The sequence below is a fragment of the Mustela putorius genome, unplaced genomic scaffold (genome assembly GCF_011764305.1).
Source record: "Mustela putorius furo isolate JIRA1106 unplaced genomic scaffold, ASM1176430v1.1 tig00003987_pilon_pilon_pilon, whole genome shotgun sequence".
Classification (NCBI taxonomy): Eukaryota; Metazoa; Chordata; class Mammalia; order Carnivora; family Mustelidae; genus Mustela; species Mustela putorius.
Window position 1 is genome coordinate 6,072,402 of NW_025422126.1, and position 18,487 is coordinate 6,090,888.

An 18,487-nucleotide genomic window follows, 5' to 3' on the forward strand; every position below is an offset into this window, starting at 1 on the left:
CTTGGTGGTCTCCTGGATAGCTTCAGGATGGGTGCTGGGCACTAGAAAGACCAAGCCATGGTTAGAAACTTGGAACTTTCAGCCCTACCCCTATCCTCTGGAAAGTGGACAGGGTCTGGATATTGGGTTAATAATGTGTCATGTCTACATGATGAAGCCTTCCAAAACCCCCACTCCCCAAAATATGGGGTTTGAAGAACTTCTGGGTTGCTGGAGGTACTGAGAGGGTGGTGTGCCTGGTGAGGGCTTCATGCACCTTCCCCATGCCTTACTCAATACATCTCTTCCATCTGGATGTACATCCGTATCCTTTGTCCTTTAATGGTAAACCAGTATACCTAAGTAAGTGTTACCCTGAGTTCAATGCGACATTCTAGCAAATTATGGAACCCAGGTAAGGGGTTGTGGAAATCCCAACTTATAGCCCACAGTCAGAAGTATTAGTAATAACCTGGGACTTGCCGTTGGCATCTGAAATGTGGGCGTGGGAACAGTGTTGTGGGACCTAGCCCTCAAAACCTGGGGGTCTGGAACCAGGTAAATGATGTCAGAAGTGAGTCAAATGCCAGGACCCCAGCTGGTGTCAGATGATTGTTCCACATGTGGTGTCAGAAAGGAAGTGCTGTGGGAGTGTGAGAGTGAAGGAGAAACATGGATTTGTCCTGTTCCACATCCTCATGATGGGGTCCCCTCCCCAATCTCCTAGCTTCTCTCACCCCTTCCCATCTGATGCTGTCTACTCGCAGGAGCTGGGATTTCTCAGAGTCCTGCATGCCCAATTTTAAATGTTCATGGTGTATGTGAGCACATGTTTGTGTGTGCACATGTACACACACACACACACACTCAAGGAGAGCCCAAGAGAAACACTGCTGAGCCAGAGGGAGAAGTTTTATTAGATTCCAGCAAGACTATACGGTACATGTTTCATGCAGATTAAATATGTGTCTTCGCCGCCCCTGGGAGGGAGCACTTCCACGGCCAGCTCCTTCCTTGGCATGTCAAGGGGTGAGTGTCAGGGGGAACTCTCAATATATTCTGCGTGGGGGACGGTTGGGATCATGACTGGGGGTGGAGGTGAGACAGTGGGCAGCTGGTGGCCCCTGGGACCTTGAGTCTTCAGAGGCTCGGGGACCACAGGACCTTGGTCTTTGGCTGGTGGTGGCATCAGAAGGTCTTGGTCTTTCAGAGGCACCGGAATTATAGGAACTTGACTCTTCACAGGCTCAGGGACCCCAGGACCTTGATTCTTTGGAGGCTCTGGGACCACGGGACCTTGATCCTTGACTGGTGCTGGGACCACAGGACCTTGATTCTTTGTCTGTCCTGCAAGCACAGGCTCGAGATCCTTCGGAAGCTCTGGGACTGCTCCGCCTTGATCCTTGACTGGCTCCGGCAACACTAGAGCTTGGTTCTTCACAGGCTCAGAGGGCATGGGACCTTCATTCTTTACAGGTGCTCTGACTGTAGCACTTTGACCCTTCAGCTGCTCTGAAACGGTAGGACCTTGATCCTTGACAGGTGCTGGGACGGTGGGACCTTGAGCCACAGACTCAGGGACCATGGAGCTTTGCTCCTTGACAGATGCCAGTACCATGGGACTTTGCTCCTTAACTGTTCCTGGAACCATAGGACTTTGATTCTTTGGAGGCACGGGGACCAAGGAAGCTTGGTCCTTCACTGGCGCTGAGATCACAGAACCTTCATTCTTTAAAGGCTCGGGGGCCACATGATCTTGATCCTTAACTGGTATGGGGACCATGGGACCCACATCCTTCAGAGGTGCCAAGACCACAGGAGCTTGACCCTTCAGAGGCTCTGGGGCCATGGGGCCTTGATCCTTCGGACGCTCTTGGATCACAGGACCTTGATCTTTCAGAGGCCCTGGGCCCGCAGGACTTTGATCCTTGTCTGGCTCTGTGACTGTAGGACCTCGATTCTTTTGTGAATCACTGGCGAGTTCGACCTGGCTCCTGCGGGGGAGAGAGAGGTAGTTACTGTGAGGGCCCAAGCTCAGGCCAAGGAGTAGGCAGAGCACAGATTGCCTGATAAGTCTTGGCCTAGTGGAGCCTGGGGAGGGCAGCTCTTGCTGGAGAGCTGAGAGAAAAATCTGGTTTGCATGTTCTTAGAACAGAACATGGGGAGGAGTGAGGGGTAGGCTCAGGAATCAGTCATTCAATGTGCTTGCCAATTGATTATAACCTGCGCGTGGCACAGAGGGTGGTCCCCAGGTGACAAGGGCAGTACCAGAGCTGGACTCAGAGTCCTCCTGTGGGCTGGGCATCGCAGCAGCCCATCCACCCCACTCTCCACCCAGGCTGCTCCTCCTGCCTCCGTGGTAGCTGGGCCCTCCTGCAAGCCTGTCCACTCAGATGGCCCCATAGGCCAGCGCACTGTCTTCTCAGGGCCTTCCAAGGCTCTGTCCCCTCCCCAGATCCCTTGCTAAGGGTAACTGTGAAGAGGAACAATAAAGAGGTCAGGGGAATGTCCCTCTGAGCACTGTCCCTGCCAGGGGGAAAGTATTTTATCATGAACATTGTTTAGAATCGCTTTCATAAGGTGATAAAAAAAAAAAAAAAAGCAGACTGGCTTTCGATAGGTTTTATCAGTGCATTTAAATTCTCTATCTACATTGTGCCTCATTGTTGCCCATGCCATTGCCATTGCCCCCACCTTGGGCAGGTGACTGGCTGGGGCTCCCCATTGAGGCAGTGAGGAGGCCCTGCTCCCCTTGCTCTGTCCCTGCTTCTGGCTCCCTCCACCATCCATGGGCCCTTGCCCTCACTTACTCCAAGGCTCTGGGGCTGATTTACCTGCAGCCGAGTCCAAGCCTCCCACCAGGATTCACTGCAGACCCCCGCCTCATCCCTTGGCCTGTCCACAGAGAATAGGTGACATCACTGACACCAAGGACAAACCTTGCCACATTCAGAGCCCACCAGTCTAGCTGAGAATACACACTCATTCCTGCAGGCCAGGCTGGAATTTGCCACTCAGGAACGGCCACTCAGCCGGTGTCACCGACCCTCATACACCTCCAGCACAGTCCACTTTCCAGATTGCTTCTTCTCAGAGCCCATTTCAGCACCCCAGTCACCCCATGAAGCCACATGGATGTTATCACCCTCACTTTTCAGATGAAGAAACTGAGGTCCCGAGAGAGGAAGTGGGGTGGAAAGTGAGGGACCTGCATGGACTCTAGAGTCTGGGTCTTTCCACTCCCAGGGCCTGCGCTCTGTCCCCCTGCGTTGCTCAGCACAGGGTAACTATTATTACTCTCTTATACTTTGTGAGCAATCAAGTCTTACGCTTAAAACCATTTCAGCATTTTAATAGTTCCTATTAGCTTTTAGGACAATGTCTTTCTTACGTGCTGATTAAAGCTGGTCCAGTAAGACCCCTGCTTGCTCACATTTTCATAGCTGCTTATGGTTTCCTCTCTCTGGGCCCCAAGCTTGTCATCTATGTCACTGGAAGGATATTTACTGAGAAATGTACGATGAGAGATAATTAGCCCCTTGTCACGGGATATTACCATGCAATATTACAATTATTTTTCTATTGACTTAGAAGTAAAGTTACACATATTTGGACCATTTTTGCTCTGACATGTCACCCCAATGATTCAGAAGCTTCTTACTGTGTTTAGCATCTTGAGCTACCCTGGGACCTGCCTCTCTCATCAGAGTACATAGTAGCAGTGGCATAGGCAGGCTCTCCGTCATCCCTCTGCATGGCTCTGAGCATCACAGTGGACTGACAGGGGCCAGCGTGGCTCCCTGACTCAGCATGCCCAGACCCAGATGGACAGAGCTGGCTGCCATCAGTGGGCAGAGAGCGCCAGGCAAGGCCACGAGAAGCGCACAGAATCCAAGGATGGTGTTAAAAGACGTCTAATACTTGCTGGCTGGTCAGAGAGAAACTAAAAGCTGTCCAATTCAAAACAGAAGCAAGCGGAAAATCGATTAGATGAATCCTATCAGGGAGTGAACACCCTGGGTGGGGTCATCCTGAAGGGGTGACAGAGCTGAGGTAGGAGACACAAAAGGGGGGGAGAGCTTAACTTGGTCTTGGGGGTTTGCACTGCAAGACCTACCTCACTGGCAGGACACGGACTCAGCGTCCCTGGCTGGCATGAAACCGGGAACAGCCCCACAACGTGAGCAAAATGCACTTCCCTGCATGTTGGAGGCCGGGGCTCCCGTGTCATGCCCCACGTCTGTTCAATGGGCCTCTCGGCCACCTGGGGCTAACCCCGAATTTGCTTGGATGAATAACTCTAGCTTGCTTTCCCTAGGAACCTGTTTCCTTAGTAAGTATCCTTTCTTATTCATGGGAAGGTTTAGAATGAAGATTAGAAATGATAAAATCAAATCTATAATATTACCCTTTTGAGGGATTAAGTTAAGGAAAAGTCTGTGTAGATTTATTTTTGAAAATACTTGTGATGTTTAAAATAATTTGGCATATCAGAATGTCTAAGAGATGAGCTTTGTGATTCCAATATAAAATGCATATTGGGGGTACCTGGGTGGCTCAGTGGGTTAAGCCTCTGCCTTCGGCTCAGGTCATGATCTCAGGGTCTTGGGATCGAGCCCCGCATCGGGCTTTCTGCTCATCAAGAAGCCTGCTTACCCCCTGTCTCTTCCTGCCTCTCTGCCTACTTGTGATCTCTCTCTCTGTCAAATAAATAAATAAAATCTTTTTAAAAATGTATAATGGAATAATTAATTCAAATTTGTGATTTTTAAGTTGAAAGGTATTAGACAATTTTATAAATTTTGAAAACAACAATGGAACTTTTATGATAACCTAATAATTATATTTTTAAGCTTACTTTATTGTAAATTACTAATAATTTAAGTTATTTAGCAGAACTGAATTACTTAGGTTTTAAAATCCTCCTTAAAGGAGATTGTTGAATTTTATTAGATTTTAAAGTGTTACTTTTATAAATTAAACATTCATTTTTAAAAACCAAAGCAGCTGGGGCGTCTGGGTGGCTCAGTGGATTAAAGCTTCTGCCTTCAGCTCAGGTCATGATCCCAGAGTCCTGGGATCGCCCCCCGCCATCGGGCTCTCTGCTCAGCAGGGAACCTGCTTCACTTCCTCTCTCTCTGCCTGCCTTTCTGCCTACTTGTGATCTCTGTCTTTCAAATAAATAAATAAAATCTTAAAAACAAAACAAAACACAAAAAACCAAAGCAGCTTTGGGGCACCTGACTGGCTCAGTTGGTGGAGTGTGTGACTCTTGATCTCAGGGTTGTGAGTTCGAGCCTCACACTGGGTGTAGAGATTACTTAAAATAAAATCTTAAAAACAAACCAAAAACACACACAAAAAAACAACCCAAAGCAGCCTCAGCTGGTTTTCCTATGAACAGACCCACCCTCAAAGGCAACATAAAACTCACATTGACCCTGACTGGCTATCACTTGGTTCCACGGTGCTCTGCCAGTCTCCCCATCTGTAAAAACGCCCCATCATGCCCAGTAAGGCTGGCAGAAGCCACATGCACAGTGCCTTCTGTGTGAGGGAGATGAAGCCGGGTGCTGAGTGGAGATGGGCTGCATTCAGCCCCGCTCAGCCCACGGGCCAGCTGTCCTTGGGCATGGCCTAACCCGCACAACCACATCTGCGGCCCCCAGCCAGCTGCGGATTGTCTCCTTCCTTCCCGCGTACCCGCCCGTAAACTAGAATAACCCTTTGGGTTTATCTTGGCTTCTGTGCTGTGTATTGCCGGCCAGATCTCGGGCCATTACTCAACTACTATAGACCTCAGTTTCCCCCGCTGTGAAATGGGGAGAATAATACAAATGCAGGAACTGTTACAACAGAGGATCGGATGATCCTGTTGGACAGAGATATGAAATCACGATTCTTGACATTTACAGATTACATCACACGGTGACCTCCATTCCCATTAGATGCAGTGACAGCTTCCCAGATGCTCACATACTCCTTACTGCAGCCCACCCCAGACCCTCACGGCAGCCCCTGATGAAGGCAGGGAGAGGGGCGGCCAGCGCTGCACACTCACCCTAAGCTGCTGCCCTCTGGCTAGCCCCTGCTGCTTTATCCACCCCCAGTACTTTATTGCTTTGCTCCTGCTGCCTGGATGGCCCCTTTCACCCACTTTGCTCTGCCTATCCTTGGCAGTTCCGCTTGCTCAGACCCCATCATCTCTTCACAAGGTCCTGGTGGCATCTTCCCAAATGAGCTTTTCCTCACTGTACCACTTTACAGTCTTTCCCACACTCACATGTGCCTCCATTAATGTAACTGCCCCGCTCCAGCCCGGTTTGACCTTGAGCCATTCTTCCCCCCGGCCTGCAACCCCAGGGCCCAGCACAGTGCTGGCAACAAAGAAGATCAAATGGAAAGAGTTACAGATCATCGTTGCTGAGACCTGCTTCATCATCTAACCCATGGTCCCGGGCAGAACCCCAGCTTCTGTCTCCCTCTTCCTTAAAATCTTCACACTATCCATCAGGAACCACCCATTCCAGCTCCTAACACTTCTCTCTGGAATATTCCCATGTCTTTCCCTTCCTCCCTGCCACCCCCCAAGCTGTGCCATCATCTCCGTGGACCCCTGTCACAGCCTCTCACTGGTAGCCTCTTCTATCCAATCCATTCTTCAAACAGAAATCAGAATGACCTTTCCAAAAAGCACCCTCTTCCTTCCCTGCTTACAACTCTTCAAGGCTTTCTGCACTCAGAATAAAGAGTAAAGCCTGTTGCATGGTCCCACGTAGCTGACCAGCCTGCTCCCACCGCCTTCCCGGCTCTAGGTCCCCTCCAGCCTCTCAGGACTTTGCTCTCTTCCTCAGTATGTCCCGCTTCTTTCCATTTCTGGCTTTACACATGCTGTTGTCTCCTGGAACATTCTCTTGCTCCCTCTTGCCTTGGTTAATGTGTACTCATCTTCCATCTCTCAGCCCAGTGGAGCACTTTCCCAGGGAAGACTTCCCTGACCCCACTGATGAAACCCGGTCACCTGCTGCACGCTCTCCTAGTCCCTGACCCTCCCCTACCCCTTAACACAGCTCATTACTTGCATTCTTCTGGATTAATGTTTTCCCTACAGGACTGAAGCATTCAGAGGGCAGGACCAAGCTGCCTTTGCCTATCACTGTATTGTCTGTACCTAAAACAAAGGGAAGGACCCAAGTAAGTACTTGTTGAGTGAATGAATAAATGAAATGAGACCTTTCTGTGCCAGGCTTTGTCCTATTTGCAAAATTTAATATTCCAAGTTCACATGAGACATCCTAAGTCTTAGGAACTTAATTTTCTGCCCTTCTTCCTGTTACTATGGAGACAGGCAATGCCTCCTGGGTACACACACACTGGCCTTGGATGCAATTTTATCAGAGTCTGGAAGCAGGATTATTGAGCCCTGCCCAAGACTATCTGGAGAAAGGGCCTCCTTCCCTCCAGCTGGTTCCTACCCTTGCACACAATTCTAATTCCATCATCCACCCCTGTGGTTGTTTTCTTTCTTTTTCCCTTTAGACTATCTCCTGATGCACCATCAAAGCAGCCCAGAGCTGGGGCAGTGGTCCTGTAGGAGCGCCCTGTTCAGAAATCACGGACTTATGTCCACGTCCATGAGTCCCCTTCCTCCACAGCTTGGAAAAGCCCTGGGGAAGAAAGAAACACTTATTGCCTGAGCAGGAACCATGTGCCAGGCTCAGGGCCAGGTGCTTTAACAAAGATCATTTCTTAGAATGTAAAGAGCAGGGGCGCCTGGGTGGCTCAGTGGGTTAAGGCCTCTGCTTTCAGCTTGGGTCATGATCTCAGGGTTCTGGGATCGAGCCCCGCATCGGGCTCACTGCTCAGCTGGGAGCCTGCTTCCTCCTCTCTCTCTGCCTGCCTCTATGCCTACTTGTGATCTCTGTCAAATAAATAAATAAATAAAATCTTTAAAAAAAAAAAAAGTATGTAAAGAGCAGCCTGTTTGGGGAGAAAGGGCACGGCCTGGGCTAGGGGCCAGAAGAGCTGGGTTTGAATGCTGACCCAACACCTTTCTAGCCCGTGCGATGTCATGACGGGCATGCCAGTCTCTGTACCTCAGTACCCATCATCTATACAATGGGGATTGCAGTGCTCACCATTTAGGGAGGATTAGTGTCTGTGAACACTCATGGCATGATCCTGGAATACGGGTGATGGTTCGCAGATGTTAGTTCCAAAAAGGGACTGTGATCTACTCCAGTTGTGTTACTCTGCAGATAGGAGACTGACCCAGAGTGGGCAGGTGATTCTCCAATAATCACACAGCCAATGGCTAGCAGGTCCAGGACGAAAACACGGGCCTCTCAACCAATGTCTTAGTGGGAGGGAGGCGATGGAGCAAACTCACTTGAAGCAAAGATATGCAGGAGGGGCTGAGTCAGGACCCAGGCCGACTGCCCCTCAGGGGCTCTGGCAGAAGGTTAGGGAGACGGTGGACTGGCTTTAACTCTCCTCCTGTCTGTTCCCATAAGCTTGGCACTGTGCTAGGGGCACAGGAGTAAATGACCCTGGGGCCTGTAAGGAGACCCCGTGCAGAGCTGGGGACGGACCCGTAAACACACTGTGCACACTGTAAAGCCAGCATCCCAGCAGCCCCGGCCCGAAGCCTTCATCAGCCTGTGTCTCTTAACCAGAGAGGCGCAAAGGTCCCTTTGCTAGGGAAGTCCTCCCTCCCTGCTCTATGAAAGCACAACCCCTCCTGAGCCAAATCAAAGGTGACCAGGGCTTGAAGGACAGACCCGAGTCATCAAACCCGGTTTCTGTGGGCTCCAGTCCTTCCCATTCCTGCCCCATCCCGGTCCCTCGGGTGTTGCCCTTTTAGAGGCAGCTGTGCTGCCTGCTCCTGGCCAGCCTTGCGGATATCTGGAAGGAGGAGCTGTTGTGTCCCCCTTCCTGGATTCCCTGGGCAGCAGACACCTGACCACAGCTCAGATGTTTGGTTTCCAGAGTCCTCACTGTCCCGACTGCTCTCCTCACAACGCATCTAGGTTGGCTCCCCACCCCTTGGCCAGTGTCACCCCCAGAGCTGACAGTGAGGTCTGCAGGCATCTCACAGCACCTCTGGAGTTGGCAGCTCTGTCCCTTGAGCTCTGGGCTTCTTCTCAGCCACGTCGGCGCTGCTGCCCATCACCACTCCCCAGCCGTCTGTAATCCCCTCTCCTCCTCAGCAAGTAGAGATTTAGTTCCAGACCCCCTTCATCCGTGAAATCCTCCACCTGCAGCGGTCAGTCCTCCTTCTCCTGTGTTCCCACAGAGCTCTCCAGACGGGGGCGAGACCGCGGTCTGCCTCACCTATCCCTCCCTCCCTCTCTCCTCCCCTCCTTCCTTCCATGAAAATTTAGCAAGTGCCTACTATGTGCTGAGTCACTGAACAGAGCGGAGAAGCAGAGAGCTCTGGCATGGGGTGGGGACGCAGTAGGAGAGAGACGTTGTAAACATAACTCACACAAGATCCAACTCCAGCAGCCGCCGTTACCTGACGCACAGATCCTGTCCTCTTTTAAACTTTGTTTGCCCCTTTGTGTCCTTCCAAATGTAACCTTTCCTGATGAGGCACACTGTATTCTCACAGCAGCTGTGTGGGCCAGGCAGGTGGGAAGGGTGCTGGGGTCTCACCCAAACCCCCAATTTTCCAGCTGCAGGTGGAAATGAGGCTCAGAAAGGGGAAGCGAGTGGCCTAAGTTCACAGAGCGAGTTTGTGGCGATATCAAAACTTGAACCAGGGAGAACGGACTTCCGTTAAGCTCTTTGCTCTCTACCACCATATCCCTGGGGGATGGGACCTCAACTAGAGAGATTCCAAATTCCTCCGCAGAGGTCTGGACAGGGTCCGCCTTGAGATGACCCTGACTTGTTCTGCCTGGTACAGGAGGCTGGTGCCACTGACCTCTGCAGGTCCCCAGCTCTAAGATCCCAACTGCATCTCCTGAAAAACTTGCCCCTCTGGGGGTCAGGCCCCCAGCAACCAGGCCCCCTTCACTTCGGCCCTTCCTGCATTCGCTACACGACGACGCCCCTAGGCTTCCCACCTGGTATTCAGCAGACCCTGCAAAGAAGACAGTCCCAGACATCAGCAGCATCCTGGTCTGAGAGCACCCACTACGCCCATACCTGTAAGCCCTGTACAGCTGCTGCTTGGTCTGCCAGCCTACAGCCTCCCTCATCCAGAGTGCACCCAGATGTGGCACATCAGCACAGGGGAAATAGCTGGGACCACAGCTAGGAAAAATGCGGTTCTAGATAGAACCTGCTAAGAAAAACTAAATAGACTCCCCGTTGTATAATAAGAATTTCCAAAACGTAGTCTTTGGTTGTTTTAACGCCAAGAAGGCAAAGGCAAAGGCAGCGTGGACTGTCTCAATGGCCTGCCAAAGAGCTGATAATCCAGCTAATGACCCTTTTAAGAAAAAAAAAAATGTGAAGTGCTGAACTAAGGCAACCAGACAGTAGAGGCTCAGTTCTGGTCTAGCTCTGTGCTCCTGGGAACTTGCAAATCAATTTTGGTCCTTTCTTCCTACCCCACCTAAAGCGAAGGGTGGGATCTTGAGCAATTAATCAAAATTAGTTTCATGTGTCCAGACGGGCTCGGTTAAAACAAAAGTGTAATTGCGGAAATGGAATCTGAACCTGGTGATTACAGGGTGTGCATGGAGAGAGAGGAGGGGCCGGAGAAGGGCTGCGGGAGGGAGGGCAGCAAGACCCAGCGCTGGGTGGGCTCCGTCTCAGGCTGTGTGACAGAGGGAGTGGATTTAACCACATGTGGTTCCAGCCACCACTCTGTGGCGACCTGGGGTGGGTCAGCACGGAGGTCAGCAAAACCATCCACAGAATAAACTGTTGACAAGGGCGTTTCACTTTGCAGTTGATGGTGGGTTTTCCCACGGACCCTCCTTGGGCCCTTGTAACAGAGAGCCCTGTGGATCAGAAGTGGTATCTCTGGCCATTAGAGTCCTTAGCAGCTGCTGTCCTAAACTCTAGAATCAAAAGATTCAAATAATACTACTTCCCTATGTCCCTTGCTGACCTAACTCCTACTTTCTGGATTTGGGAACCAAACAGATTGGGAGAGTGATAGATACTTGTATTACTGTTATCTCTTTAGGGGTCAGAAAGATTAAGAGACTCAGCCAAGGTCACACAGCTAGTAAAGAGTAGAGCTTGGATTTAAAACCAGGCCTGTTGGCTCTAATTCCCCTGCCTTCTACCCAAGAGATATCCCCTGGGGGATGTCTCTCTGCCATCATGAAGTTAGGTGATCTGCACTGGGCAGGGGGTGGGATTAGCCAACCTCATAAGATTACCCTATAACGAAGAGTCTATGATTTTTTGAAGTCAGGCCCCCTTTGAAAAAAGTGGCTACGCAAAGAACAGGGGCAGGCTGGCCATTGTAGAACCAGCCGTTGGCTGTTCTGTGATCTGTGCCGTGCCCTCTCTTGAAACCACCCCTTTCCCATGCGCAGAGACAGTTACTAGTTAGTAGGCAGAATAAAGCTTTGCCGTGGCGCCGTGGTGAACATGGAGGCAGATGGCGAATATCGTCATTCATTCGCTCACTCTTTATTCATTCAACAGACGATTAAGTAGACATTCTCCCAGGTAGACATTGGACCAGCCACTAGGGCTATAAAGGTGAACAGAGGATCCGGTCCTGGTCCCTGGGGGAGCACAGTCTAGCGGGGGGACACGCACACGAGCAGGTGGCACAGTCTATGTGATGAGTTTTGTGATGAAGACACACACAGGGAACATCTTACCCAGCCTGGGAGGTGCGGGAAGGGCTTCCCGGAGTGGTCGCCTGAGCAGAGTCTCGAAGGATGAGTTAGCCAGGTGGAGAAGCAGGAGGAGGGCATTCGGAGCAGGTGGGGCGGCGTGGGGGAAAGGCATGGAGGTGAGAAGCAGCATGGTGTGCTGGGGGAACAAGAAGCTTCTGTGGGCCACAAGGAGTCCATGGATGGTTGAAGGCAGGGGGTGACATGGTCAGATTTGCATGTTCTAAAGATCCCTCTGGCAGCTTAAACCAGTAGCAGTGGCAGGAATTTATTTACCGCGGCATCTGAGGCTCCCTCGGCCCCGGATAAGATGTCTGGGTTGGGATAGTTACACATAATGTCAGGTTAATGAGTGATTGGGGACCATTTATATGAGGACAAGGGACAGAGAGTTGAGCTCAGTTCTACTGTTTGAAGTAAAAAGTGCAAAATGGTGGTCTCTGATCCAGTGCCTCAGGAAATGGACGCCAGCTTTTTCTTGGTATCTCCAGTCCCAAATAGATTCCTTATGAATGAAGAATCTGTTGGATCCTTCTGGGTTCAATAACCACGCATTTTAGCTACCCAGTCAGTTAATCTAGTACCCAAAGGAGAAAGCCTGTATATTTGGCTGAGACCGTTGAGTCAGGATGTTCGAGCCAGTTGTGTGTGGAGACCTGATCAAATTCTTAGTTCCCCCCCATTTGTATTTGGAGCCCATGATTTAAAGAAGATCCTGGGTAAACCTACTGGTGGGCCTGCTGTTGGCTGACCAGACTGTGGCCCTGTGAGTTGTGGGTGTAGTTTTAGTTAAGAGCTTGTCTGAAGCCTGACTCACCTCAGGCCAGCCCAGGCCTTCCTCACATGAGGGAGGGAAGCATTGCGGGCTGCCTAGCAGAAGACCCAGGCTCCAGGCAGGTTCCCTCCCGTCAGAGCTTCCCTTCTCTGTCTGTTCCCTGGGGCACCCACCCACTCCACGTGGGAGGGCTCAATGGAATGGCACAGAAGAAATGCTTTGTGGGCAGTCAATAAATGTAAACTGTTAAAATGTTATTGCTTAGGTTTGTGGACTCAAGGTGACTCAATAGCTAGAATTCTTTAAAAGCCTTCTTCTTAGAGTGTTTGCCTCAGTCAGACTCAGGTTGTCTGAGGTGACCTAAAGTGAACTATGAGAAAGATTGTAAACATGGACATTTCAAGCAGTGTGAAGGAAAGGAGGGAGGCCTGCAATGACCTGTATTTAGTGGCCATTGTGGGTGACCTATAGCCAGCATGTCATTTCACCCTCGGTCTTCTCCTCTGAGGTGAGGGTCAGTGTCTCCATCTTCAGAGGAGGACAGCAAGGCTGACAGCACTTAGGAATGACACAGGTTTGCACAGCTGGCAGCAGTGCCGTCCAGGAACATTGTAAACACCTTGTAGGCTGCCAGTGCTAACCGGTTCTCATGATAATGCATGTGACGGTGCTGGCTCTGTTATTACAGATAGTCTGGGATGGTCTAGTGTTCTGAGCATCTGGGCAGCAGAGGGTGGTGCGATGGAGGAGGTTTGGGAATGTGCCTGCTTCTGTAAGAGGGGAGGCTAAGAAAGGTTTCATTCCAGTCCTTCGAGACAGTTGCCTCTCCTCTCTCAGTGGGCTCAGGTGAGCCTGGGGTAGGGTCCCCACCTTAACTGTAGATGGTCCACAGGCTACATGCTGACAGAAACTTCTATACCTGTGGTCTTGAAAATGTAAGCTGCTTTAAGACATTTTCGCAGTAAAAGGATCTTGAAACCACAATGACACAGTAAGGGGGGTTTTTAGCCTTTGTGAAGTGGGACTTAACACTCCCCAAATCTAGGAGAAAAAGGTTATAAATTTTTTAAACCCTAGCAGAAAACAAAAACAAAAACAAACCAAACCAGGGAATGAATTCATAAGAACATGCAAACTGTAAGGAAGAATGATAATATGCTTATAACTAATTTAACCATAATGACCTATTTTAAAACTTGAGGGCTGGTTTTAATTTTGTTAGCTGTTTGGGGAGGCGACACTGGTAATGAGTTATAGATCTGCCTCCTGGGCTTGGGGCAGCATTGGGGAGCGTGGAGACACTGCGGCTCAGGGTGAGGCCTGAGGGCTGGTCACACAGATGAAGCTGGCAAGGCTCTCTCCCCACCTTCCTGCCTCCTCCCTTGCCGGGGCCTTGCCCCCGCTCGGAGTACATCTCACCTTCTCTCAGCTTATCATCAGTGTTCTCATATATGAGTATTTCTGTGGGTCTTTTCCCCTCTCTGTCTCTGTTGCTACCTCTTTGTTTTTTTCCTGTCTTTTTACTTCTCTCCATCCGTGGTTTTGATCAAAACAACTTTTGGGGCACCTGGGTGGCTCAGTGGGTTAAGCCCCTGCCTTCGGCTCAGGTCATGATCTCAGGGTTCTGGGATCGAGCCCCGCATCGGGCTCTCTGCTCAGCAGGGAGACTGCTTCCTTCTCTCTTTCTGCCTGCCTCTCTGCTTACTTGTGATCTCTATTTGTCAAATAAATATATAAAATCTTAAAAAAAAAAAAACAATTTTTAAGTGGTCACGCAAGAGTTGAATAATAGACCCTTATGTATTTGCAGAATTTTGTGTTCTCTGCCTTATACAAAAACAGGCAGGTGGGTGGAATGTTTCCTATTCATATGGAAAACAAATATAGAGTGGGTTTTCATATATACGATCCTTGATTGATTCCCACCATTGCTTCTCCCCCAAACCCAAAAACTGGGGACCAGCAGTAGAATAAAAGTCCCAGCCTAGAGCTCCTAGCCTAAAGCAAGAGAGGACCTGTGGTTGTTGCCTGATATGTAGGTAAGGGCAAGAAGCATGATGGCAGGGAGCATGCGAAGGTCGGGGGGGTGGGGAGTGAAATCTGGGTGTATGGAATGGAGATCCCAGTTAGTAACCACCCACTCACATGGTACGACTTTCCATGATGGTCTCTGCCACTTTTTGGCCCTTGCCTTGACCCTCCCTGAGTGAACTGCTCCCTCAGGACCTGAGCTCACCTGGTGTCGGACCCCTCCACACCTTTGCTCTTGCAGCTCCTTCTGTCTGGCACGCCTGGGCCACCCCAGACTCTGGTCACCTGGTCATCACCTGCTCATCCATTGAAGTTCTCCCTGATCCATGGAACCAGCTAGAACAGGCTCCTCCTTCATGACCCACAGTGACCAGAGGTGAGGTCTCAGTCCTCCTGGTTCCCTAGTGCCCAGAACGGTGCCTGGCACATAATAGGTATTCAATCAACACATGTTAGTAAAAGGAAGAAAAATCCCATTCCAAAAGTCTATCCTCTCTTATCTCCCAGGTTAGCAGAAGGTTATCCAAGCGGTTAAACCTGGCCCTAGCTCTGATGTTCCCTACCAGGTTTGCTCTCCTGCTTGAAGGCCTGCCCCACATGCCATGCACACCCATAACCCACCCACTCTCCAAGGTTCCCTCCCAGTGCAGCCTTCTGACTCCCCACCCCAGTAGGAAGAGACCTGTCCTTCATATGAGCAAGCAGCTACCTGGTCTGTTGTTACCTTACTCAAACCTCTCTTACGGCTGTTTCCACTCCCCGGTGTTAGGCACACACAAGGCTTTCCCGCTAATCCACACAGTGAGCCAGCCCCAGAGGGTGGAGCCTTCCCTGTGACCAGATTCAATGAGTTAGTTAAGGCACGTCTGCCATCCCCTGGGAGGAGAAAAACCAGAACCGCCAGTCCTGCAGGGTGATGGGGAAGGGGGTGGAGACTCGGGGCCCAGCCTCCCAGTGTGGCTACTAGGCAGTGCTGGGCGTAGGCAGTCACTTGTCCCCAGCAACATGGGATCAAAACGTTACACTACCTTGTAGGCCAGTGGGTCTCTCGGTCCATCTTCGCCTTTCCCAACACTTAGCTCTGACTGCTTGCAATTAGAATCTGAGAGGCAATCTAAAAGAGTCAAGCTGCATTAGGGAGAACCCTAGAAAAACTGCAGGGCATAGCCCGTCTCGTGGGGGGTGGTTCAAATGGCAAAGGTTGGTTCCTTCACCTACTGAGCTGGGCCTTACTGAGGAAATAAGATCAAGAAAGTGGTGTTCGTCTTTAGCATTTATTTATACTTGGAAAAAAAACTGTTTGTTTGTTTGTTTCCGAACAAGCACAGACCACAAGCACGTCACAATCAATTGGCTATACATGAATATTTGTTGTCATTTTCTTACTAACAGCAGGAATAGTTAGGAATAGCACCAAGAGAGGTGTGCGCTACACATTACATAGACAATCTGTGGTATGCAACAAAACCCAGGCCACAAAATCGTAATTAGACACTTCCTGTCTGCCTTGGAGAGGCAAAGAGAGAACGGACCGGTTGGAAGCACCAGCAAGTAACAAAAAACTGGGGGAGCCAACGCACAGCCTTAGGGGTTATTTTTACAGGCAAGCAAAGCAGACACTAGGAAAGCTTCAGGCCTTGCTCTCTTGCCAGGGGAACTCAGGGATCCGTAGGAAGATATAAAAAAATGGACAGCCAGGCATTGGAAGCTTGGTCATCTTCAGAAAGGCAAAACGGAAACACTGTTTGTGAAACCATGATCAGTTTCAATCAGCATGTTTGAGATGCAGAATGAGACTGGCTGAGTTTTATTTGTAAACAGTCGAAATCAAAGGAGGTTTCTTGCCATGAAATGACACATTCAAGAGTCAAAGTGAACTACAAGTAAGAATTTTCCCAGTTGCAGGAGTTAAAAAGATGGGGCAGCTGAAGGGTTGAAAAGACATTATACAGGATCATGTCTCAAGCTGCAGGCGGGGCAGAGTTGGAAATTCAGTCCCTGGAGCTGCAAGGTGGGTGGGAAACCATAGTTTGGGTGAACAAACTTGAATCAGACACAGAGATCAAGTCGTATGGATCCTTCTGGTTGTGCTGTTGGGGACACAGGTATATGTAAAGTGCCCTGCACATCTCGCACACAGGCATTCAGGACATGAATGTGGAACGAATGTTCCCCTGTGGATCGTGCACTTTGATTTACTTGATCTGCAGAACATACATGATTGTTCTACGGAGAAATCCAAACTGCGGTTAACATCAACACACCTGACCGATGCCGGACCTCGAGACAACAAACGTCCATTGGTCATTGTCTGGGTAAAGTTAAGCTCGTGTTGATAGAGCTCTCTGGTTAACATTAAGATTAGCCATCGAATAGCTACAATCAGTACTGGGAGCTATCCTAGTCATTTCCAGACAGGCATCCCAAACTGGGATGTTCGAACACTGAAACTCACTCACATTTTCTACCTTCTTCCAAGCTTCTTCTCAGCAGCATGCCCTGAGATAGAAAGGAAGATGACAGTGGGCCTGGCCAAGAGCCTTATTTCTAGGCTCTTAACAGATGTTGCCCACAAAGCACACGCTCAGTGAATTTGCAGAAGACTTCTCTGTCAGCCCCAGGTGACCGACAAAATGGTGTCAACAGAGACTTTGCTGCTTGAATGGTCAGAACAGGAGAGGACTGGGGGAGGCCCTGCTTCCTACACACCACAGGGACCAAAAGGGAGTGCCGCGGTGAGGAGCCTGGGACCCCGCTCACCGCTGCTGTTCTTCCACAGCAGGGGCGTGGCACCGGACCACAGCCCAGCCGTGTCACGGTGCCGGCAACAGAAAGGGCTTCAAGGACAGGGCAACAAAGCAAACTGAGCAATGTACACGCCACAAGGTTTGCAAATGTAATTTTTCTGGTAGGTATCTTGGGTTCCCTTGTGAGCACTGGGGGTCTTTGCACAACTCTCTAATGCCTACAACACAACTCTAGCACAACTAAGGTGCCACTTGCCGCCCCCAGGGGGCGTTGGCCACACAGACACGCGAAACACAATACAGAGAGCTGCTTTTACTCATCAGTGAGGTCAGAAACGCTTGCTAATCACTTAGTAAGGAACTCTCCTAATCTTCAGCTAAGTCACAGACATTTCCACTAACCTGAAATTCAGCGTCCTCTGCCCTCCCTGAGGAACAGAGCAAGCACGCGGGAAGGGAGGGTGAACACCGCCACACTTGCCACGACGTCGACTTCCCACCTTGTGTTTCTCAGAAGCGAGGAAGCCACATTCTAAGTCCACTACCCCTGGCCCCTGAACTTTCCTCCTCAGTCATCTGTGGCCAGCTGCTCTGCCAAACCGCTGGCACTGGATGGGCTGAGGGCACACAGAGGAGAACAATCTCCTCATGCCGGCGGATCTCTCCATGATGTCTAGAACGTACCTAAAACACCAAACCTTCTTACCCTGGCCTGCTTTTAATCATCAATGGCCTATCTATTACTTGGCATACAATTTCAAGCCCACTGATAGGAAACTAAACGTAGTCACACGTTTCTAACAGAAAAGTCTATGAAAAAAATGACTTAACGGACACAATTCATCCTATGGACATTAAGGCCGAGGTTTTTTGCTTTTAAAATATTTCCACAAATGCCATCTACCGCTGAAGCCCCAAAGCGAGCTTCTCTAGCACATGATAACCTTCTGAATTTTGGAAAAGGACACATTTACCTACAGTTCAGAGTGGATCACTGACACAGACTTTGGAGGAGAAGAGGAGGAGGGCACCCTATGGGCATTCCCGAGCGTACCGGGAGACTTCCAGTTGCTGGGAATGGCCTCTGCGTGCCAAGGCCTGCCTCCCTCCCTCAGCAGCCAGCGAGCAGTCTCACCTGCTGTGGG

General features: G+C 50.2%; 1 protein-coding gene across 1 annotated transcript in view; it reads right to left on the bottom strand.

Annotated features, from left to right (window-relative positions):
- Window positions 1-873: 873 nt before the first annotated feature.
- Window positions 874-18,487, bottom strand: part of MAP6 (microtubule associated protein 6) — a 72,275-nt gene continuing 54,661 nt past the window's right edge. Inside the window, exon 4 of the mRNA XM_004768011.3 lies at window positions 874-1,973. Within this exon, the coding sequence (XP_004768068.2) occupies window positions 1,016-1,973 (958 nt within the window). The 3' untranslated portion in view covers window positions 874-1,015. The remainder of the gene's footprint in view (window positions 1,974-18,487) is intronic.